The 22,970-nt window shown below is 45.5% G+C and overlaps 2 protein-coding genes across 2 annotated transcripts; one reads left to right on the top strand and one right to left on the bottom strand.

Moving 5' to 3' along the window:
• Positions 1-2,343: 2,343 nt before the first annotated feature.
• On the top strand, positions 2,344-16,841 carry map3k9 (mitogen-activated protein kinase kinase kinase 9). The gene is made up of 11 exons (XM_068580068.1): positions 2,344-3,055; positions 4,352-4,765; positions 7,666-7,846; positions 10,009-10,157; positions 10,448-10,623; positions 10,742-10,982; positions 12,215-12,337; positions 12,529-12,670; positions 12,882-12,994; positions 13,374-14,132; positions 14,297-16,841. The coding sequence occupies exons 1-11, from the start codon at positions 2,662-2,664 to the stop codon at positions 14,749-14,751; spliced, it is 3,147 nt and encodes a 1,048-aa protein (XP_068436169.1). The 5' UTR covers positions 2,344-2,661; the 3' UTR covers positions 14,752-16,841.
• Positions 16,842-17,396: 555 nt separating this feature from the next.
• On the bottom strand, positions 17,397-21,956 carry LOC137787367 (tetratricopeptide repeat protein 9A). Its single transcript, XM_068579727.1, has 3 exons — positions 21,306-21,956; positions 20,739-20,921; positions 17,397-18,406 (listed from the first exon to the last, which is right to left on the bottom strand). Exons 1-3 carry the CDS (start codon positions 21,820-21,822, stop codon positions 18,324-18,326), a joined length of 783 nt encoding a protein of 260 aa, XP_068435828.1. The 5' UTR covers positions 21,823-21,956; the 3' UTR covers positions 17,397-18,323.
• Positions 21,957-22,970: the final 1,014 nt, after the last annotated feature.

The raw sequence follows: 22,970 nt of genomic DNA, 5'->3' as shown, positions 1-22,970 counted from the left end.
TTTATCGAAGCCCACAGGATAAAAGTGAAATATCACAGAATAGGAATTGCACTGATGAAGTTGTGAGACACTGAGGAAAGCTTAACTGATCAGGTGAATACTGTTCTTTATAACTTCTTTGTTTAACAGGACTGGGGAATATTTTAATAGGTGGTTATGTTTTTCCTGGCCTGCAATGAGATGTCAAGATTTGAAGAAAAAAAAGCAAATTTCCAAAGCTGGTGGTGTTTTGAGCTCAACCCGTTTTGTTTCTTTGACTGTGAAATAAAAGCAGCTTTCTGGTTCACATGCAAACACTAGTTGCACCGATTAACATCAGCCTGGTTCTCTGTCTTTGAATCCGACTCTTTATCGCATCGTCATGCCGACAATTTTTTTAATAGATTATATGTTTTAATAGGTTTCCACAAACAAACCAAAATCCTCATAACTCACGATAAAAGTTTTTAAAATTTCCAAGAAGGGTTTTATTTGAGGTTTCACAAAACAACAGTAAGGTGTTGCATCAGTGCATGCTGCTAATTATTGCGTTGCAGTGAAAAAGCACAAATGTGTCGTCCCTAAACTTTTCTCATGGTGTTAATTTATTTTTTGGTGATGTCGGTTTCAGCCTTGATGAAATTACATTTGTTTATTTGGAAATTAATTTAGCTTTTCACATCCAGTCCAGACACAAAGTGAAGTGAGTATTTTTGCAGATGCTTTTAGTTCATTTCTGTCAACGCTCTCCATATCTATTAATTACACTTCACTACATATCTTAAATAAATGTAATTGAATATCTGCATCTGTTAAGCCAGACCAGATGTTGCCAGCTGTGGGAGGTTGTGTGTTTTTCATAATGCTGTTGAAGGAGCCGGCAGCAGAGCTGCAGAGGAACTGCTTCGTTTACAATTTACAATTTTTTAAACCAGCACAGAGGCAACATGAAAGTTTAAATAATTATCAGAGGGTCCTGTCTCTCTCACTTTAATACACTGCGTCTTTCTCTACCCGCTCACAAGATATAGCCATAAAAATATCAATAAATGTGCCCAATATCTAGAAATAACAAGTATGAGATGAGGTTATCAAATGAACAAATTAAAGTCCAAAGTTTGACTTAGTGAGATCAAATTTAGTTTAATTATACTTTTATTAGTTCTGAGACAACAAATTGACTCATATCTCATAATTTTTGCTTTGTTTTTTTATATCACGCTTTTAGATTTCATAAGTCTGACTTAAAAACATACTTTTATTTATCACATCATTTCGACTGAGTAAGCAACATTTTTTTTACTTTTCATTTTCATATAGTTGGCAAACATATTGACTAACCGCAAATATTTGTATTTTTATTTTATGACTTAACTTTTTCCCCTAATTGTTTTTCTTTTCATGTCATAATGGGCTTCCATACAGAGGTCATCTCCTCTGTCACAATCTTCCCATAAAAATTTTTTTTTGAAATTTCCAATCCCTGTGTGACGACACTGATGATGCCCTGTATCTAGAAATTAAAATGCAAACCCCGGAATGCAAACATCCTTGTGAGATGTCAGGAAGTGGACTGCAGTTGAGTCTTGGTTGGATTCGTCACTCGTGCTCGTGATCCTCTTGTTGCAGAGAAACATGTGAAACACTGTTATTGCATCTCCACTGTTTGTAAAGTACAGGTGTACCTGAACGCCACAGCTGTCCTCAAAGCTCAAAGTGTAATCCTGATGTCTCACCTCCTCACACGTTGGGGTTACTTCCTGCTGTGTTGTTTCATAGACAGGAAGGAATTTAATCAAGTTAAAAAAAAAGGGAGAATCTCTGAATTCTTTAAAAAAAAAACGTTTTCTAACAAGAGGGATTTTTGTTTGACACACACACACACGCACACACACGTTATCCTCTCATCACATCACAAGTAGTTGGGATTGTTCATTTGACTGTTTGTTATGTTGACTGTTTTTTACTCCTTTCTATGGATTCTGTTTTTATTTCAGGGAATTATGCATGGAATTGAACATTAGTTGAGTATTTTGTTATGTTTTGGTCATTTTTGTTAGTTTTTTTTGACCAGGGGGTGTGGGGGAGGGAGGGTGGGGCGCTGTCAATAACTAAATAAAGGAGACAATTTGAAGAAAAATAAACGCTTCCTTGTGTGTGTTTAATTGGCGTGCAGCCGGTTCACCGGTTCACGCTGTGAGACGGAGGACCACGCGTTTGACGCGGAGAGAGGGGGGCGGGATCTACGTGGTTGCTGACGTGCCTGCGCACCAATAGGAAGCCGGGGATCATTCGCACGTTGGTACAATTGGCTTAAAATAAAGACGTCTGCGTCCGATGGGTTACAGCGATGATTGGGTGTAGGATTGTGCATTGAAAACCATCAAGCTGGAGCCGTGTGTTTGTTAGCAGCCAGCGGACACACACACACACACACACACACACACACACACACACACAGACACACACACAGACACACACACAGACAATGCTGCAGAATGGCGCTTCTAGTTTCTTGCAGGGTTTGTGTGCGGGATTAGCCGCTACTTAGCTTCGCGTGTGTGTGTGTGTGTGTGTGTGTGTGTCTGTGTGCAGACTCTGTGCGCCCCGAGCCGCCAGCCAGCCAGCCGCGTCAGGTGGATGCGCCTGCAGTGATCCAGGTCGCCCCTATGGATCGCGTCCATGGATGTCTTCAAACCCGCTTTGGACAACAGTTTGAGTCCCAAGGCGTGCGTTTCCTCGTCGGAAGAAGCAGAGGCAGATGTGTTTCGCTGGCCGAGACCGGATGATGGCATCAGCGTCGCGCCGGATGCGGCGCCCGCGGAGCCGCCGGGCTTCTGGACGGCCGTGTTCGACTATGAGGCGACCGCGGACGACGAGCTCAGCCTGCGGAGGGGCGACCTGGTGGAGGTCCTGTCCAAGGACTCCCTGGTGTCCGGAGACGAGGGCTGGTGGACCGGGATGATTGCGGACCGGGTGGGCATCTTCCCATCCAATTACGTGAGCAACGGGAACGGCATTCCGGAGGAAATACGGGACACGTCGGAGCAGCAGTACTCAGTGCCGCCTCTGCACCGTGAGTATCCCATTGTGCGAAACTAAAACAGAGCACTGCTGCTGCTGATGCTGCTGCTGCTGCTGATGCTGCTGCTGCTGCTGCTGCTGTGTCTCCACCACGTCTTTTGTCAGAGGGCCAGAGACACAAACCCACGGTGAGAGTGCTGTGTCATGGCAGACGCAGTGCACTCCGGGTTGGCCTCACAACAGGCTGGTCCAGGCATCCTCGCAGCTTCTGGGCCATTATTCATCCCACTGCCTGTCAAACCAGCATCCAGCTGCGGGCCGTCCGTGCACCCTCCTTTCCACAAATTGCATCCTCGGCACAAGGAGCCTCTAACTGGACACACACAGTCCTGTGCGTGCAATATTAGCGTTAGATATTGTATAGAGCTTTTGTTAGGCTCCTTAAGGACATGCACTGGCGTGATGTGCATGCACCGTCACGGCGACTGGTAGTGTTTGCACCAGGAGTGTGCTGCAAGAGGGAGGAAGTCATGTCAAATTGTGCTTAATGTGCAGCCAAGGCCTCAGACAGATACAGTAAGCACAAGCAAGAGCAGCTGTAAATGCACTGCGGGATTGAAAGTGAGAACACTTTGGTGCTAGCTGTGTGCGAAAGGATGATCTTCAGCAACAAAGCCATGCACCCACAGGCGATTACACATATCATATCTGTGCTGATCAGCTTGAACGGGCAAATCAAAGTTGCTTTTCAAGGCCGTACAACACGAGCACCGTTTGTTTAGTCGGACCACACCGCCTCAGCTGTCTTTGTTGGCGGTCTCTGCCTTTTTTGAGGAGGAGGGGCTTTCATCTCCTCCTACTCCGCAGCAGCTGGCCTACTTTCCCATTCCATCCCACCTGAAATATTCATCAAGGTCAGTCTGCTTAGTAGACGGTTCGGGATCCACAACGCGGGAGTTTTACGGCCACAGACTTGAAAGCCTCCTGTTCACAAAATCAAACGCACCTTTTCATTGAAGCGCTTTCTTCCTTCCTTCTCCTCACGTCCCGGCCAGACTTTAAGGGACAGATGCTCACACTTGTGTAATAGCCAGAGGGGTAGTTCCACTACATGCTGTATTTGGGGCATGAGGGTGGCTTAGTGAAAGCATCCTTCAGCTGAATGACCTGGTTTTGACGTCCTTGTTCGCAAACATTTCCCTCCCTCAAGAGTAAAACAGCAAATCTTTAAAAGCTCCGGACCGGCTGACCCTGACCTTTCACTGCCCTTGGAGGATCCGGTGTGCGCGATCGTAATTGTTTCATCTCTCTAAATCGTTGTCCTCTATTCCCGCATTTCCCTCCTCAGTCCTGGCGATTGATTTCTCCGAGCTGACCCTGGAGGAAATCATCGGGGTGGGCGGTTTTGGAAAAGTCTACCGCGCAGTGTGGCGCGGCGCCGAGGTGGCGGTGAAGGCGGCGCGGCGGGACCCCGACGAGGACCCGGAGCAGACCCTGGAGAGCGTGCGTCAGGAGGCCAAGCTCTTCGCCATGCTCAACCATCCCAACATCATGGGTCTGCTGGGGGTGTGTCTGCAGGAGCCCAACCTGTGCCTGGTCATGGAGTACGCCCGGGGCGGGCCCCTCAACCGGGCCCTCGCCGGGAAGCGCATCCCCCCGTGCACGCTGGTGGACTGGGCGGTGCAGATCGCACGGGGCATCCTGTACCTCCACAGCCAGGCCATCGTGCCCATCATCCACCGGGACCTCAAGTCCAGCAACAGTAAGACGGCCCTCCTCTCTCCTCTCTTGTTTGCAGGGTTTGGGAATTAGTTCACAGATCTAAAAATGACAATTTCATAAAGTCTTTACGTTGCTTATTTTGTCCAACTCAAGATATAATCAAATATTTTAAGTTCACAATTATATAAAACGGGCACGAGTGATTTTTCCCTCACATTTGTGAAGCTGGAAACAGACTGTTTGGCTTTTTTTTTCATTTTGATTATATTCTGGGGTTATTAGTCTGAACCTGCTTTGACCTGCAGCTTCTGGACCATTCAGCATTTTTGTCAAATTTATAGCTATTTGCTAAAAACTGATCAATATAAAAAGTAGTTGTTATTTACAGCCCTCGTCCTTTTGAGTCTTTAGTGTTTTTTTTGTTTTTTTTTGCATAGTTTCAAGGTGAACATTTTAGCAACGAGAAATTGCAGCGTCATCAGGCTTGTGGCGAAACCTACGGTATCCAGTAATGGCCTGTAATATAATTATACATACTCGTGTTGCATCCGTCGTTTCTGTTTCACGCAGTGATCATAATCACTGTTCGGGAAAGAGAGCAGAAAGCAAAAGGAGTGTGCATGTATGTTTTGTGGAGCGGTTGTAATCTTGCATTTTACCCAACTGGATCCCCTAAATCCCAAGCCTATTACTGAGGATTTGTCCAGTGCTCTGCCCCAGCCTGCTTCCTATTGGTGGCTCCGACTGTGCACACAAGCAGTGTCTCGCCGGCCATTGGCTCTTCCTCTGATGATCAGCTCAGGCGCTTCACTTCCAATGGGCTGCTTTTAAAGTGTTAAGTCAGGCTAACCAGTTGCCATCCTGGACTCTTTAGGGAAATACCCATAACCTCTTCACAACACAGGGCCGTGCATCATGCCAGTCCACTTGTAGTTTTACTTTTAATCCATGCGAGGGTCTAATGTATGTGATTTTAAAAACCTGTATGCCATAGTTTTCAGTGAAGGTTTCTGGAGAAAAGTGGATTTGTGTAATTATGTTGAAGTAAATCACAACCTATTTCCCATTTGTTTGACTTGCATGAGCTTAAGAAATTCCCACGTGACCTACTTTTCTTGTGAAGTGGGTCCTCGTGGGGTCTAAACCACTTTATAGAGAAAGTCTAACCAGTGATTACAGAAGTCGCTCAGGATGTGGCACACGGAGAGTGTGACGCATCACTCTGGTGATGAAGTGGTTGGTCACAATACTATGAATCCCCTTCCCTCAAAATATATATATATATATATATATATATATATATATATATATATATATATATATATATATATATATACACATACACTCTGCCACTTTCTGCCAACACCCAAACTAACTAATTTCCGTCATGCTCAATATGGTTGCTAGCAGTGTAAATATCTAATTTTAGCAAAATAAAACCTAAATATAATATGCAAATATAACCCAATCTGCTTTATCTTTTGTGCGTACTCTGTATATCTTTCCATGACTTAAATAGTAATAAATGTGACACCAGAACCTGGAGTGACTTGATTACTGAACATTATTTCGTCGCAGCATTCAACAAACTGTCCACTTTTGCTGATGCGAACATGGAAAAACACAAAATCCTGCAGAAAACCTAATTGTAATTCATACTTCAAAAACAATAAGTGTGACGGCAGCAAACACTTCTTTTATTTGTACTCGCCAGCCACTCAGAAGTTTGTAATCTAGCACAGTGGTTCTCAAATGAGGGTACGTGGACCCCCGGGTGTACTTGAAGGCACTCCATGGGAAACGTAAGATTTCAAAAAAAAAAACATTGATTACAAAATTCTTAAAAAAACAGTTACTTAATAATATATACATTTAATATGTTCTGTTTTAAATCCGACCCTGACGGCACGGCGCTGTGTATTACATCTTTTTGGCTCCATCACTGAAAAAAAGGTTGAGAACAGAAAATCGAGCCGTTCCAATCACTTAATCCACAACACTTTTTATTTGGTTTGCATCCTCGACTCTCCCAGCCGCCTCCCTCTCACCCAGCGTGCCGGAGACGCTCTCCTCTGAAGCACTGTGCATTACACTGAGTGCATATGCGTTCGGCCTCGAGGGGGCCGGGGGGGGGATCTGCTGTGTCGGTCTCATGTTCCACCCCTTGAGCGCAGGGATTTACTTCAGCACACGTCTGGCTTTCGGTTTCTTTTAGAAAGTGCCTCTGTAGCACCGTTGGCCAGATGAAGGGGCGGCTTGATGTGCACCGCAGCCTGCGGACACGCCCTCTCTCCACCGGGCACGGCCGCAGCAGATGGCCTGGCATTGTGGCTCTGAATGGGGGAGAGAGAGAGAGAGAGAGAGGAAGAGAGAGAGCGTGGTTAGGAGCGCCACTTTGTGCTTGTTGCCCTGTTTTTTTTACAGCCTTTTCAGAGCAGACTCGTGTGTCATAACAGGCTATTCCTGTAGTTAACTGTAGCAGTGGTGTTGGTTTGAAATGTCCTGTTACTCAGTGAGATCATTAGCATCGATCAAGGCCTGTTTTTTTTTCTTCTGTGCTTTCCGCTGTTGTAGTGGCTCACTGTCTCTTCATTTCTCTGTTTGTTCTCTCTCTTTCTCTACTCTGCTTTCATCCGATCCTTTCATCATCGCCTCCCACCAACCGCACCCTGTTTTTTTTTTTTTTTTTTTTTTTTTTGTCCATCCACCATGTTTTGCGTTCCCTCATGCGTTGCATTGTAACTCGGGGCTCCCTCCCGCTGCCGCCCCGCCCAACATTACACACCTTGTGACGATGAACTGAAACCCTTTTTACTTTACCGTCAACCCCACTTGTCAATCTTCGTCCTCCCCCACCACCCTCATCTTCCCACCCCTCCTCATCCTCCAAACAACATCTCCACATCACCCTCCCGCTCTATCGTCGGCCGACCACCTCAGTCCTGATCCTGGAGAGGGTCGAGATGGAAGACCTCAGCAACAAGACCCTGAAGATCACCGACTTTGGGCTGGCTCGAGAGTGGCACCGCACCACCAAGATGAGCGCCGCCGGCACCTACGCCTGGATGGCGCCCGAAGTCATCCGCTCGTCTACGTTCTCCAAGGGTAGCGACGTTTGGAGGTGGGCAGAGGACGAGAGCGAACTGCTGCAGGTGGCAGAAACGGGTCTGAAGACCGGCGCACCAAAAAAAGAGAAGCGGTCTAGTCGCCACGCACAAAGAAAAGGTTCAGCTCTGGCAGCAGTTGCCAGAGTAACAAAGCACAGACGAGACGAGGCTAAAGAGGGCGTGCAACTGTGTGTTAACTTTGTCCGTGCAGCACGACCGTTCATCGTGTGTGGCTCTCTTATGGAACAGATTTATGTTAGCACAGTCTAATTCAATGCAGTGTGAAATAGCGCTGCACATTTAATTATTTGTTTTTCTTCTATTTGGTGATTCAAGACATGTATTTGTCACATGCTCATACATCATGTGCAGCACACATAGAGAACAGAAGGGATGAACATTTCAAGATGACACAATGTAAGGTAAGCATCAAAGCGTTGAGCCGTATGAATAATAATATAGAATAATAAATGCCAAACATGTAATGGCTCAAATGGGAGCCTTGCTCTTACATTATTTAAATATTTGAGGTTTAGACTGCTGGTCGTACTAAAACGAGCGATTTTAAAAGACACGGAGAAACCGTGATTTACATTTTGTGACCTTTCTTACAGCGCGATAGCGATTCATGGATTAAATAGATAATATCAGCAGATTAATAATGGATCACATCCATAATCATGTCTCAGCCCTATAACTGCAGGTTAAACCTGCTTTAGCCCTCCTGAAGTTAAGAGCACTGGAGCTAATTGGCTTTTGCTCCGTATATGAAGCTTATGGTGTTCTGCGGCTCGTCCTGTTGCAGCACCACAAAGCCAAAGATGACGCAGCGCATGTGAATATCATATAGCATGTGAGTCATTTTTCACAGTGCAGCGCTGCTTTGGTCTTATGGGACCTTTTTGCTTTAATGCCATGTGTCATCATTCTCTTCGTTCCTCTCTTGCTATCTCTTTTCCTCACGCACGCAGTGGTATTAACCGTCCAGCGCAGCAGCTCATGACTGAACGTGGGGTTAGAAGTGTGATGAGCATTGATTATATAACAGTGATGATAAGAAGGCCGATGTCCTCAAGAGTTACTCCATCTCCCTAATCGATGCGTCCACGAGGGATGGGTGTCACAGATGTTTTGTTATTGGTTATAAAAGTGTATTAATGATGCCGTTATATTGCTGCTAGACCACCTTTTTTAATTAATACAGGTCTTTGCCTCCCGTTGTGCGAGGCAAGCAGAGTTTTTTTCCCCACAGTGAAAATGTTGTTTTTTAAATGCCAACAAATATGGATTGAACCAGAATAATTTGTGATATAAAACATTTCGGAAATGCTGACATCTATCTTATTTTCAATATATTTTGAGTTTTGGAGTTATTGCAAATCTCTGGGGAAAAAAACTGAATTAACAATGAATAGAACAAGAGCAGCATTCGAACGTAGATTTAGAGTTTTAGAGGAAGATTCGGATTGTTAAGTTCAGCCGTTGCTTATACGTAAATGTAGAATAAAAGTTGGTTAAATGCTAATCCTAAATAATTGTAATGGTTTACAATTGTTGCCTTGACTGTGGGTTATTGCCACACGATGCTTTGCATTAAACAGAGTCTGAAAGGTTAAGTTCTTCAAAAGCTAGCGCTTACTTTACATATTTCCAGGTATTATTTGATCCCGTCTGATGATAAGTTGCTCACATTTGCTAGAATTGGGTTAATGGATTGATAACAGAACCAGTGACCTTTCAGGTAACTATGAACAAATCTTATCTTAACACTTCTTTCAGGTCTGTTTGATCCGTTTTCAGGTCTTTTTTCCCACAGTGCATCAGTGTGTGGTTTTGGCATTAGTCTCATGGATCCGTTTGCCGCTGCGCTTCTGTTGAGATTTCCTTATTTTGACCTTTTCTGTCTCACCCTGGTATTTAAATGAGTGCAAAATAGTGCCTTCAATCCCTCTTTTGACATTTCTTTTTCAAACGGCGTGATTTGCTGCAGACTCTCACTCTACGTCCTGCGTGACATGCATAATACACAATATAGTTCTGAAGATAAATGTGTGCAATAGGTGTTTTTAAACCTTCACATTTTTGAAGGTGTATATTCAAATGGCATTCATGAGTATTTTACCAGATTAATTCCCTATATCTATGTTTTTCTCTTCTTTTTTGTTTACCAATAAAGCTTTGGCGTGCTGTTGTGGGAGCTGCTGACGGGAGAAGTTCCCTTTCGTGGAATCGATGGCCTTGCAGTGGCGTATGGCGTGGCAATGAACAAGCTGGCTTTGCCCGTTCCCTCGACCTGTCCGGAGCCCTTTGCACGTCTTATGGAAGGTAAGAGACGCCAAGTACTTTTATGCTCACAGCCAAGAATCATCCTCCAAATCAGACGGAAATCATTTGAACTCTGTCCAAACATTTTGTAATGGAGCGCCACAGTCAAACATAAGTGTCTGTTTGCATGCCAGAAAGATACCAATTATTACAAAGTAACTTCTAACCGAGAAGCATCGTATAAACGGAATATTTGATTGGTTTCTGGAACCATTTGAAAATCCCAAACACATATATTGCAAAGGCAAATTTGGCTCACGGTTTTGAGACCGTTTCATCTTGTGCCACAGAATGCTGGAGCTCAGACCCTCACTCGCGGCCGCATTTCACGTTAATTCTGGACCAGCTGACGGCCATCGAAGAGTCCGGCTTTTTTGAGATGCCAGCGGCGTCCTTCCACTCTCTGCAGGACGACTGGAAGCTGGAGATCCAGGAGATGTTTGATGAACTTAGGACCAAAGAGAAGGTAAAGAGGTCGTTACAGCTCGTCTCTATTGACACGCCGGGTGGAATGCATTTGTATTAAAGCGTTTAAGGTCGGCAGTTCATCGCCGGTTTCATTTATTTCTTTTTTGTTCCCTCAGGAGCTGCGATCGTGGGAGGAGGAGCTAACGCAAGCCGCGCTGCAGCAGAAATGCCAGGAGGAGGCGCTGAGGAGGCGCGAGCGGGAACTAGCCGAGCGGGAGATCCACATCCTGGAGCGAGAGCTCAACATCATCATTCACCATCTCTACCAGGAAAAGCCCCACGTGGAGAGCCGGCAGGGCAAGTTCCGCCGCAACCGCCTTAAACTGAAGGACGGGAACCGGATCAGCTTACCTTCAGGTACTGCGAACACACTGGAGTGGATGTCGGCAGTATGCACAACATTTAATCACAACAATCACGATTTATTTTAAATGTTGCCAAAAGAATTACAATTTTATCGACTGAAGCTAGAGGCTAGAGGCTATTACCTACTTGGACATTGCCTCATATTTCTAATCTTCCAGTTCCAATTGAACTTTCATCAGTATTGACTCCCCTACCTCAAATATTGTGACATCATCAAGGAAATGGTCAATCAAACTGTGATATTTGAGCTTGTTGGTGTTCCTAAGCCTTGAAGGAAGTTGTGATTGACCTTGACTCTCTGAAGTTTGGTCAAGTTCTCGCCCCAACAGTTCACTTAATTCAACGAGCTTCCTGTCCAGCTTCGAGGCTGATTAAGTAACTGTCAATTGTAAAATGCATAAACCAAAAAATGTAGACGTGAATGCAGGCAATTTGTCATGTTAGATGGGAAATTGACCTTTAGCTAAGCCCCGCCCCCCTGCTGCTGCTCCTTCAAGCTGTCAGAGCTACCGCGGAGCCCACACAGTCAATAACTGCACTCCCTGAATACATATTATGTAATATTTGGCAAAACAAAACATGTTCAAGAGAAGCAGTCTGAAGGGTCTATTTATCCAGGATATCAAACTGATGTAGCACAAAAAAACAGGTTAAAAAGACAAAACTAGAAGCTAAAGCCTACAGAGCACCGCTAACCACCACATCACCCTGCAATCCAGATGGAAAACAATACGATTATTAAAGAATAAAACTTGTAAAGTGAGGTCTTTATTCACTGTTACACAAACAAAAAAGCGAAAGCACCATGTCTATGCATTCAGTATAGCACGCTCTCGCTAGTTAATGATGTGCTAGTTAATGATGTGCTAGTTAATGATGTGATGTCAGATTTCCCAACTCTGACTGCACCAATACGCTTTAGATTCTCCTTCCAACCTCTCTGGTTAACGAGTTTCTCTATAACCCAACATTTAACCATCCAAATCTACAAGACCGGCCTGAAAGTGAAGACAATTATACGATTGCTTCATTTGATGCAGCAGATCCTGAGCCAATGCTACGCTATGATTGGCCGGTCTCAGTCTGAGGGGCGGGACTTTGCAAAGGGTCAATGGAAGATCCAGCAAACCCTGGCACATAACAGAAATCTTAAGATACTATTATTAGATTTTCTTAGCATCAGAATCCCATTTTTATGCATTTTTTTTCAAATACTTCTTCAGATTTCCAGCACAAAATCACAGTGCAGGCGTCTCCCTCACACGATCGGCGGAGGAGTTTGCTCAGCAGCGGTTCCAGTCCACCGAGCAGCCCACCGATGCTGTCCCGCCTGAGAGCCATCCAGCGTAAGCACCATCGTTATCTTACATTTAAAACTGTATTTGATCCAACTGCTCATCATTACCATGGAGCCCAGAATGTGTGTCTTCTTCAATGATGTCTCAATTAACTTGTTTTCTCCATTCAGTTATTCACTACACTTATTATTTGCCCTCTCAAAATGTTTTTTTATTTTCTTTAAATGTCTTCTTTCCAGTCACTCCGCGGGAGGGATTCACAGCCTGGGGTCGCAGCACGGGCTTGCATCCGGATGAAGAAGAGGGCGAGAGGAAGGGCTCCAGGAAAAAGGGCAGAACCCGCGGGTGTGGCCCGTACAGGGAGCACAGCGCCGATGCCAGGTGGGTCCAGCACTAGTCCCGCCTTCTCCAGGAACCCGAAACGTTGTCTATACGTCTGCTCCATTCTAGCGACGGTGTCATCACTGAAATGGCATTTCTTCAATGTTTCACATAGTCCACTCTGGTTGGCGGAGGCATTTAATCAACCAACGCTAGTTCAGTGTAATAGGTCCTTTTACAGAAAGTACTTACTTTCCTTTCAACCTGACAGCGTGAAGCCTCCCCATGAAGGCAGCAGGCAGCGGTCCTGCAGCGCCCCGAACCTTCGCCGATCCCCGAGGCACAGTCCAGCAGTGCCCGGCGTGCCGAGCCTTGTGGAGATGGGTAAGCGTGGGCCAACTTCCTCTGTCTGACGTCCAGTCTGCACAGCTCCACACGATGACACCGGAAGACACGGAAGGAGAAAGCGAGGGACGCATGGTTCGCTCGCAGATGGCCCTCGGCGGTTGACCGGGGAAACTCACAGATGTGCATGTTTGTGGCTGTGTGACTGTGAACAAGCTGATCCTAAAAAAAGCATCGCGCACACTCGGCAAAACAAACTTGCGTACGGAATTCAAGCAACAGCGTTGAGAGTTTTAGGGCTTGTCCACTGTGCAATGTGAATTAAGTTCTCTTTGAATATATCTACAAATACTGGTTTTCCATGTATAGGCTTCGGTTTACATGCTTTATAAGACAATGTGAATGATCCTGTTTCCAGAAAATGAAGACTGCTGCTTCACCACTGAGCCAGGAGCCGTCCCTGGTCAGTCCTACCTCTGCATCCCCTTCCAAAAGGAGGGCCACATGGCGGCGGCGGCTGCTGCAGCAGACGGTGATGGAGATGAGTACTGCCCCAGCGTCGTCCAGGTTCCGGGAACACCGCCATGCAGGAAGAGTCCCGGTGGGGGCCGGCGGTCCGAGCTGGTCCTGCTGGGCTGCGGCGCTCTGCTGGCCGCCGTCGGACTGGGCTGCAACCTGCTGACTCTCGCCCAACCGGAGGAGAGCATCAAATCGAGATGGGAGGGTTTCTTCCACAGAACGGGGGGCCAGAGGCGCAGCACCAGCCCCCCGACCCGCAGACTGTTCCGCCGGGAAAGCCCGCTGAAACCCTCGGCGCCCTCTCTGCCCGAGCGGGGCCTGCCCCCCTCTTACACCCTGCTGTCCCTGTCGTCGGTGTCCGACTGCAACTCCACCCGCTCGCTGCTGCGCTCCGACAGCGAGGAGCTGCTGGTCGGCCGCCCGGCCTCGCCGCTCAAGCGGCTCCCGGCCGTCCGAACCCCGACCAACCCGCTGGTCAACACTCACCTGGAGAGCTTCAAGCGCAACCCCCGCCAGTCCCTCACACCCACGCATGTACCATCTGCCCCAAGTTGCATACGCAGTCTGCGCCGAACGCCGTCAGACGGCGCCATCAAGAAGAGCTGCCCCTCTAATAATCTAGAACCATTGCCGGAGAAAACAGCATTGGAGAACGCAGGTAAAGTCTGACTGTGCAGTTATAGGATTTAAGGTTAATACTTGTAGCCTATAGATGTTTTTCACTGATACTGGTCTGATAACCGACCAAAATATTGTTCGAACTCAATTCATTTTGCTCTTGACATGTTGTTTTTCTTCTCTCTTCCTCTTTCACGACAACAGGAGGCTTCAGAGGTTTAAAAGAAGACTGTGCCGAGGTCCCCCGGCTCCCGGATCCGAATCTTGTGTTCCCGCCGACTCCCCGACGCCGCTGCGCTCCCGAACGCCCCAAAACCCTTGACTTTGTGGCTCGGCCTCGGCCGTCACCGCGGGCGCACTGCGAGAGGTTTTGGGCGGACGCCAGGGCCAGGGGAAACGGACAGAGCCTGGGTAACGGAGAGTCCCCCGCCCACACCTCCAGCACAGAGACTCCTCCGACCGTGGAGTTTGGTCGCGACCCGGCGGTCCTGCCCACGCCCATGGAGGCCCCGACGCCCTACTCCCCCCGGAAGAGGGAGAACCTGTTGGATCGGCTGGATGAGGGACAGTGCCGGGACGGAACCGCGCCGCTCTGCAGACCGGAGATCAGCTTCCCCAAAGACTCCCCGTACCGCTACAGACCTGGATTCTGGTCCTAACTGGGCCCCAAACAGCCCGAGGAGGGGACTGTCCCTGCTATTATTAGCCTTTTGGATTCTCACAGTTCTGGGTCAATTGGCGCTGACAGGATGAATCTGTTCTAGCTTTAATCAAGACTTAACGGGGGGGGAGGGGCTCACCTTTCCACGTCTACAATATTGCCGCTAAATTACAGGAAGTCATTTACTGTGAATATATTTGTTGTATTGCAATTTGTGATAACAATCCTCAAATTTGGCATCTAATAGAAGTATTTTAGGACACACCGGTCTTATTGTTATTGCATTAGAGTGACAGAATATTATTGATTTCTCTCACTTTCACGGAAACATTTGTCATTCTAAATGATTTCTTTGGGAATCGACAGTTTCACAAAGCTTTACATACTTTGTTTGTTTTTATTTTCGAGCTTGAGTTCAAGACTGTGCATTCAATGAAGTGCACTTTTGGAAAGCGGCATGAATGTAAAGCTTCAGGTTTTTTTTGGTTTTTTTTTCCATCGTCAAAAAAAGCGCCGTCTCTCATTACGTATGTATTATATTACGTGTAACTTTTTCGGTAAATCCTGTATAATTCACTCTCCTGTGCTCGTGGCTGATGGATTTCTGTTTTGTGCCGACTACCCGTCATCACCAATCACTTGTACACAGCAATATCCCAGGAGATGGAGATGTGGGGGATGTTGTTGTATAATCTGAGCACCGCTTTGCATTTGTAACCCGCCGCGTCGGTACAATAATGCCTGCTGCTCGGGTCTGAATTGGGACCGAAAACACTGTCAGGAAGTCACGACCAAACATTTGGATCCCGACCCGCCACTTAGAAACATTTCTCCCAAACCAATAAGGCAACGTTGTATTTGTAACTCTGTAAATTGATCAAGTTAGAACGAGGGATGTGAAGCATGAACGCGAGTGTCAAATGGCCCTGGTGGCACGTGAAAGTTCATTCCTGATTATTTATTTCATTGTATTTATTGTTTAATTTATCTTATTTATTTTTTTTATAATTCATTGCATTTGCCTTGATTTTTGACACTTGTTAATGTCCATGAATGTTCTGATAGTTCAGTGTGACTTCAAACGAGATGGAGTCACATTTTACTCGCTTCATATAGACTGTGTCTGTTTCATGCATTTTAAATCAGGTTGTCGTTTTTAATATTGGGGCAAGTAGTTTCGATCCGACGAAAGCCGACACCATGAGTTGCTGAGTCGACGTTATGAAGGTGAAATGTCAAACGTGAGAATATATGTTCTTCTTAGCTTCTCTTCATTTTTTTTTTGGACTATTGTCTTGAGAAAACAAACAATTTGATGACAACACAGGCTTTAGTGAATTAAGAAAATAATCAACAGATTAGTCAATAATAAAATAAACATTAGTTGCCACAAAGTTATTTAACTGAGCCTAATGCGTAAAAGCTGGTCTGTGCATATTTTTGGTTTCCGCATTCTTAGACTGCAGTTTCAACCTGTTTGAGATGGGAATTCACAACACTGGAGGAATGTCAGGAAGTGCCGGGTTGCTGACGCAATCACAGCTGGCAACTCCCACCTGTCGACTGTCAAATGTGTCCTCAAAGAAAAAAAATAGCGAATGAATGATCAATTATTTGAAAATACAAACATGACTCCGGTCTTCATGCCTGTTTCTCTCTTTTTAATTTCCAAATGTTGAGTGGCCTCTCAGCCTGCAGGGCGGCATCCTCTGAGATCTGATCTGTCCTTTCCCCCCCCCGAGTGTCCCCATGTATACGTGTAAACGCGAACGCTTTTCCTCTTGAGGGCTGTGCAGAATGTGAACATGCTCGATGTATAAACGCAGTATTTCAACTAAGGGTGCTTGTTGAAAACCAAGCTCTCCTTGTCTGAGGCGGAGCCACGGTGTCGTTATCTGTCTGATATGTTACCACGAATAAGCTGATCTTACTGTTGCTGATGGACTTTGTTCAAGTTGGGAATAATACTGTTATGGACTGACTTGTATTTGCACTGAAACACACTGATTTGAGTAAAATCATAGTAAACAACCCAGCTGTGTCACCTTTACTTTTTTTTTAAAGCTGTGTTTCCTCGTTGAATTCATGGGTATACACACATACAATCTATATTTTTTATAACAATGAATAAATCAATCCCCCGACTTTAGTTCCCCCTCAGTAGGGTCCTTGTGTTAAAGCATCTTTCAGCTCATTGTTTTGATTTACTGGCCCAAAAAGAGGATCCATGAATGTGTCTGTACATTACTTTACCAGACTTAGTGCAGTCCTGGTGGCACCTCTACAATCCTCAAAGACTCTTTCTGTTTCCTTTCCAGCTCCTTAACGCACATTTGAGACGTTTTTAAACCAAACCGCAATCTTTCCCCAAAAACTAACCAAAGAGGTTTGTCGGCTAAACCGAAGGAGACTTCTGGCAAAAAGCCCTCAAGGCAAACGTCTCCCAAACTGGCTGCCATCTTTGTTTGGATTAGAAAACGCAGTTTCTCCTGCAATGCGACACCGAGCTCCGTTGTATAATATTCTTGGAAAATCAACTCTGTGAAGCTACTTTATTACTCGAGCCTCTCCGTGGCAGCAACCGAGGTGAAAGGCTATGAAATCATTTCAATCACTTTTGGTTCACTTGTTTATTTACACACGTCGCCTTTTCGGGAACATGGGGGGGAGAAAAGTGAAAATCCAAAATTGAGGGGAAATTCAGTGCTTCATCACAACAACCAAAAGTACTTCAATCAATAGACACATTTATTACACGCATACCTTTTACAATAAACATACAGTATTTGTTGATACAGTAATGCTGTGAATGAAGTGCTTTGTTTTGGCATCAATAAACACAAATAGCTTTGTCTCTCCATTATATTTTTCATGATTCATAGAAAGTAGCCTTATTTACATGTCGTGATATGTCTCTTGAGTTCACACTGAAATTAGCACCCATGTGCTCTTGATGTTCTTGTCTCCACATTCTGAGTTAAAAACCTACGTCACGAAAAGCACCTTTACGTCGGATATAATCGAGAGTATAAAAGAAATGTGTCTTTTGTTGTACTTTGAAAATCAAAGCATGGCGGTGTAGGTGGTTGTTACTCATTTACTCCGTGCCATTCAAGAGACATCTTGTGCGAGGGCACGCGCTAATTTGCAGTTACACTCGCCTGCAGATATGCTGGACTCACTCTGTGGAACTTGTTGCTCCCGTCTCATCACAAGTGTTGGCCTGTATGTGCAATGTTTGGACTGGCAGTGCATCAGTTTGTGATGGTTAAAAAAAATGCTCGGGATGGATTCATACTAGATCAATTTGGCGGTTTGGAGACAGACACTCACGTCAGGTGTGATAAAGAAATATACAAAAAATAAATAAATACAAAAAAATGCTTCAAGCACACAACAATGAAGTTCAATCACATAACTGGCAACCGGATGTTGTGCAAGGCAAAAGCCAACATTTTTTTTTCTTTTTTCTTTCACACCGAGACCTCTGACTCATGGTGTGCGAGGTCTGGGCGGCACGCGGTTGGGCTGAAATTAGTAACGGGTGAGAAGTCATCAGACAGCCAGCGCTTATGTCGCCTCTTTCTTTTCCCTTTGGGCATTACGGCGAATCTTCATCTCTGTCAACTGGATGTAGCGGATGGCGTTGGTGTCTGGAATAACAAAGACAGGAAAAGGTTGATTGATTTCCTGCTCGAAACAGGAAATGGCACATCAATATGCACATAAATCCTCCATAAAGTGAACTCAGGTTGACAAAGTACAGTGGATACAGGAAATACCTTTAGGAAATGTTTTTTCAGGAACTACGAATAAACATGTTATTGTTTCCAGATGCAACACCAGGCTTTTTTTTATTATTTCTAGTTAATCCTGCGTGTTGTTTAAAGGGTCTCGCAGAACCAACGCTGGCAAACAATGATGTTATTGATCAAGGGAAACGTTAACCAAAGTGCAGTTATTGATTGTTTTTATGACAGCAGCAAAGCACTCAATGCAAAGAGATGAACCATGTGAGAGAAAATAAATTGTACAATAGTTGAATCTTGAGAATATTTTTTTTTACAGATGTTTTCCCGAATGTCAAAATGTATGTTAATTATTTCTACTATTTATAGGACTTGATCAGGGTTTTGTTGATCATTTCAAAAACACGTTGTCACTGTGAGTGAAACCAGCAAGAAGCTAAGTTTGTTTGATTGTGTTTCTCACAGCTATGATTCCCAAAATGAGGCCTTGGGACCTCTGCATGTCCCTGACAGGTTCCTATAGGAGGCCCTCAGAATATTATAACTACTTTAATTTATCTCCCCCACTGTTATTTAAATAAATGTGGTTTATTTATGATATTTTACAGTCATTTGGTACACCATTTATGCTAAAGCCTTTGAGTGGGGCTGTAACAACAGTGGAAGAAGAACATAAAAAGCAACCCCGTGGAGCTTTTGGCCACTAGTTGTGGTATATGATTACAAGCACGCAGATGACGCAATGCGCCTACCTGCCAGTGGCCTCACTTTATTCCACTATTCCTCAGGTGGCAGCGACATGCAAAGAGGCTACGCAATGCACAAATGAAGGCAGGGAAGAGGAAAGACTGTAGACGTGAACAATGCAGATGAAAGACTGAATACAAACATACGTTTAGTTTGTTTGCAACAAAACTCCACAGGGCACCTTTTTAATACGAGGGTCCACTGTCATGGCTGCAAACAGCTCTTAATATCCTCTTAATTTTTCCCGCCATTTACTTTAGCCTGCTATTCCTCTCCTGTCCTGCTGTGGTGCCAAGTGTTTCCCACCGTCGGTCGTTAACTGACGTCCATACCCACCTGCGCACCTGTTTCCAATCACGTAATTAGCGCTCTAGCATATTTGGGCTCAATCCCGATGCCCCCCCTCCGCGCCCCCTGAGGCCTAAAACCCTGAAACCTCAACTGACGGCATTATTAAATGTTTGAGTGTGAGGCTTGAAATGGTGTAAATACAAACGGGTCAGCACTTTGCTGCAACAAATCATGCATATTATCTATATCATGAAGTATCATGTACACTTGTGGGTATTTATTTAATACTCTTTACTTCCTGCTTTGAACGTCTTCCAGACTTTTGGGTCATGAGACGAGAGGTCAAATAATCAAATTACTTGTTTTTGTCAAAACAGCTTCTGTAACAAAATGAAGTGCTTGTTGAATAAATCCGGTGTGTAATACGGTCTCTGCGTGCATTCCTCTGCTTTCATGTGTTTTTTTATGGACCATCTTTAATCCCTAAGTCCTCTTTTGTATCGTTTTTCTTTTTTTTTACACTCCGGCTTCCACGAATCCACTGGTAACCCTGTGGTTAAGGTCATATTGCTATGAATTGTGGGTAATTCCCATCGGCAGAAGTACAGACTTCCGGCAAAGGATTCATAAAGGGTTTAAAATGTCTGGGAAAGAGCCCTCGAACACTCAATGATCTGATGGGGGACAGCCCTAAATCCTCACGGACTTTGCGGCAGCGGTGTGGAGACCACAAAGGCTTTATTGTACACACTAGAATGAAAAAATGAAACAATTCCATTCATCTTTTTTAAGTTTCAGCGTCATGGTATTGCGCATGCTGGCTCACTGTCACACTGTCAGGGTTTACTTGGAAACTTTAACGCTACGAGTAAGTAACTCTTCTTTTATACTACGACAAATTAAACAGGTGAAAATCGCCTAATGTGCATTCTGTTGGAGCTTTAGTTGTGTCATTACATTGCTGGATTGTTATCACTCAGTATGTAAGCAGCAATGTAAGAACAATACATGATGTCATAGTTTAGTTGATCATGTGTTTTATGTATAAAGGTTGCGGTAACTATAGCTTCGTCGTCTAAAAATGTAGTATTTTGCTCTAAAATGTAGTAATGGAGAACCTGGCTGCAAACCAAATCAAATCCCCATGTGCATGTGTGTTATGGAAGAACAGCAGCATTGAGATGTACTCGGTCCTGACCTGACGGTTCCTGTTTGTGTGACTCTTTCAGGTAGTACAAGGCCTTCTGGAACTCTCCTAGGTGGTAGTAGGCCACTCCGGATCGGTACAGAGCCTTGAAGTTCTTCCCTTCCTTGTGAAGCACCTTCAGACAGTATTCCTTCACTCGCTCATAGTTTACCAGCTCCATTTGCAGCAGGCAGGCTGGCGTGGGAAACGAGGAAAAGACAGGAGTGAAAAAGTTACTAATAATAGTGAGCCAATGTTTGAATTTCATTATACAGCAGAGAATAGTGTGTGTTCTGTCTGGCAGCAAGCAAGGACAGGTTTCTGTATGTATGACAAATATATTGACTGAATTTGCCAAAGGATGGAGGGGGGAGGGGGGATAAATATGCCATCAATATATTAAAAAAAAGTGAGTCGGATAGTGGGGTAAGCCTAAGAATGACTCATACTCCTCATGAATCATTCATGAGCTCAGGAGTATTCCCAGAGTCTTTCTCTGTCGAAAATACAGCAGATGTGTGAGTGTGTGTGTGTGTGTGTGTGTGTGTGTGTGTGTGTGTGTGTGTGTGTGTGTCTCACCGGCCAAGCTGTTGTAACACTCCAGCTCTGCGTTCTCCATGGCTCCCTTCTGCTCATCTGTCAGCGAGGACTTGCTGATGGTGGGCAGGAGGGGGGACGGGGGCTTGGAACCGGTGTCCGGATCCCCCAGCACCCTGCACAGCCCCTTGATCTCCAGCAGAGCGCGGTGATACTTGCCGATCGCCTCCCGGTACTTCTTATCCTTGTAGCACTGGGTGCCTTGGCTCTTGAAGTCCAGCGCCCGTCGCACGACGTCGGCTGGCTCGTTGAGCGACGGCTGTTTCAGCAGGGACCCACCATGATGCCGCTGCTGCTGGAGCTGCTGCTGGTATCTGGCATCTTTGGTCCGGCTGCTGCCACCGCTGCTACCGCTGCTGCTTCCGCCGCTGCTGCTACTGGGAGGCTGAGCGCAGTGCTGCAGCCTCGGGGAGCCGCCGCCGCCGCCGCCGCCGCTGTCGGTGCGGACGCCCCTGCCGCCGTCCACCCTGCCGTCGTGCCCGGCCTGGATCACGCTCATTCTCGGTCGTTATTATGTCAAAGCTGCCTTGGTGCCCGGCCGTTAAATTAGCTGGGGAGACTGGAGGCTCCTTCACTGCATCCTCTCGGCCGCAGCTACGTCTTCTCTGTGCGCAACCCTGCGCGATGCGCGCTCCTCCGTTGCAGCCTGTACTCGTATTTTTTTCCCCCCTCCGACGAGCCGATTGGTCGATGAATGCAAGGCCAGTGGTCCTATGGGGGTCCTCCAGCAGGAAGAGGAGAGGGGTTGATTGCATTATCAGTGTATTTGGAGATAATTTCATCATCAGTTTGTTTGCAAACTGGACACGATAAATCGTATTACTCTAAACCAGACTGACAATGTCTTCTTTGTAGATAATCGGATTTTCTAATCTGCCTTGTTCACATGAGTACCTCTTTATTTTATAATTATTATGGTTTACCTTAAACGACCTTATGTTGTGTTCTTATTTCATGTCTTGAATATGTTTTGTATTAACTACAGGCAAATAAACACCAGATACGATCTGTATTTTTGATCGGAAAATGCAATGGCTAATTTTATCAAATGTCTCTGTGCCTTCCATGTAGTTCCCATGGGAAATTAAAATGTCATTTCCCTCAAACTCAATTCCTACAGTGAGATGAGCATTAGGACCGTGCATATCAACCCCCTCCCTTCTTACACTTAAATATGCCTCTCAGTCTCTCGCTCTTATCTCAAATCGGAGGAATGCAGTCATCTCCACTCAGATGAATCAGATGAAAGATCCTCCAGCCTGTCGTCTCTCGCCCGAGCAGCCTGCAGCCCGCCTCCCCCAGACTGCTCGCATTCTGCGCAGCCGCTCTGGACTCACTCATGACAGACTCTGGTCCCTAATGACCGACTATGATGTCATTCAACCCGGGGTTTATTCGGGGTAATGTCGTTATGAGCCTCTATTATGAAGAGGGGAGCAAGGTGATGAGTACGGCCGTCCCTTTTGCCCTGACAAAAGGGCTTTTTATGTCGACTGACATTTTAGCAGTACGTGTGTGCGTGTGTGTGGCATCCACCGCGCGTAAATCCATTTGTGCTGTCACAGTTACAGGGCCCTAAACTCAGCTGTCCGGGTGTGTCTCTGGAATTTCAGCTCTCTGGAGCAAATGCCGCAGATCAGAAATAAA

This window comes from Clinocottus analis, unplaced genomic scaffold (genome assembly GCF_023055335.1).
Source record: "Clinocottus analis isolate CAN_PGR_092001 unplaced genomic scaffold, fCliAna1.0.p SCAF_17, whole genome shotgun sequence".
NCBI classification, from domain to species: Eukaryota; Metazoa; Chordata; class Actinopteri; order Perciformes; family Cottidae; genus Clinocottus; species Clinocottus analis.
The sequence above is the reverse complement of the archived record's forward strand: the minus strand, read 5'-3'. Positions and strand labels throughout refer to the sequence as shown.

Bases quoted from the DNA above. Each gene is read 5' to 3' on its own strand.
- LOC137787367 (XM_068579727.1), bottom strand. From the start codon at position 21,822: ATGAGCGTGATCCAGGCCGGGCACGACGGCAGGGTGGACGGCGGCAGG. The intron at 20,922-21,305 runs GTGAGACACACA...TTCCCACGCCAG, and splicing joins GTGTTACAACAGCTTGGCCG to CCTGCCTGCTGCAAATGGAG. The intron at 18,407-20,738 runs GTCAGGACCGAG...TTGTTATTCCAG, and splicing joins ACACAAACAGGAACCGTCAG to ACACCAACGCCATCCGCTAC.
- map3k9 (XM_068580068.1), top strand. From the start codon at position 2,662: ATGGATGTCTTCAAACCCGCTTTGGACAACAGTTTGAGTCCCAAGGCG. The intron at 3,056-4,351 runs GTGAGTATCCCA...TTCCCTCCTCAG, and splicing joins CTCAGTGCCGCCTCTGCACC to TCCTGGCGATTGATTTCTCC. The intron at 12,995-13,373 runs GTAAGCGTGGGC...TCCTGTTTCCAG, and splicing joins GCCGAGCCTTGTGGAGATGG to AAAATGAAGACTGCTGCTTC.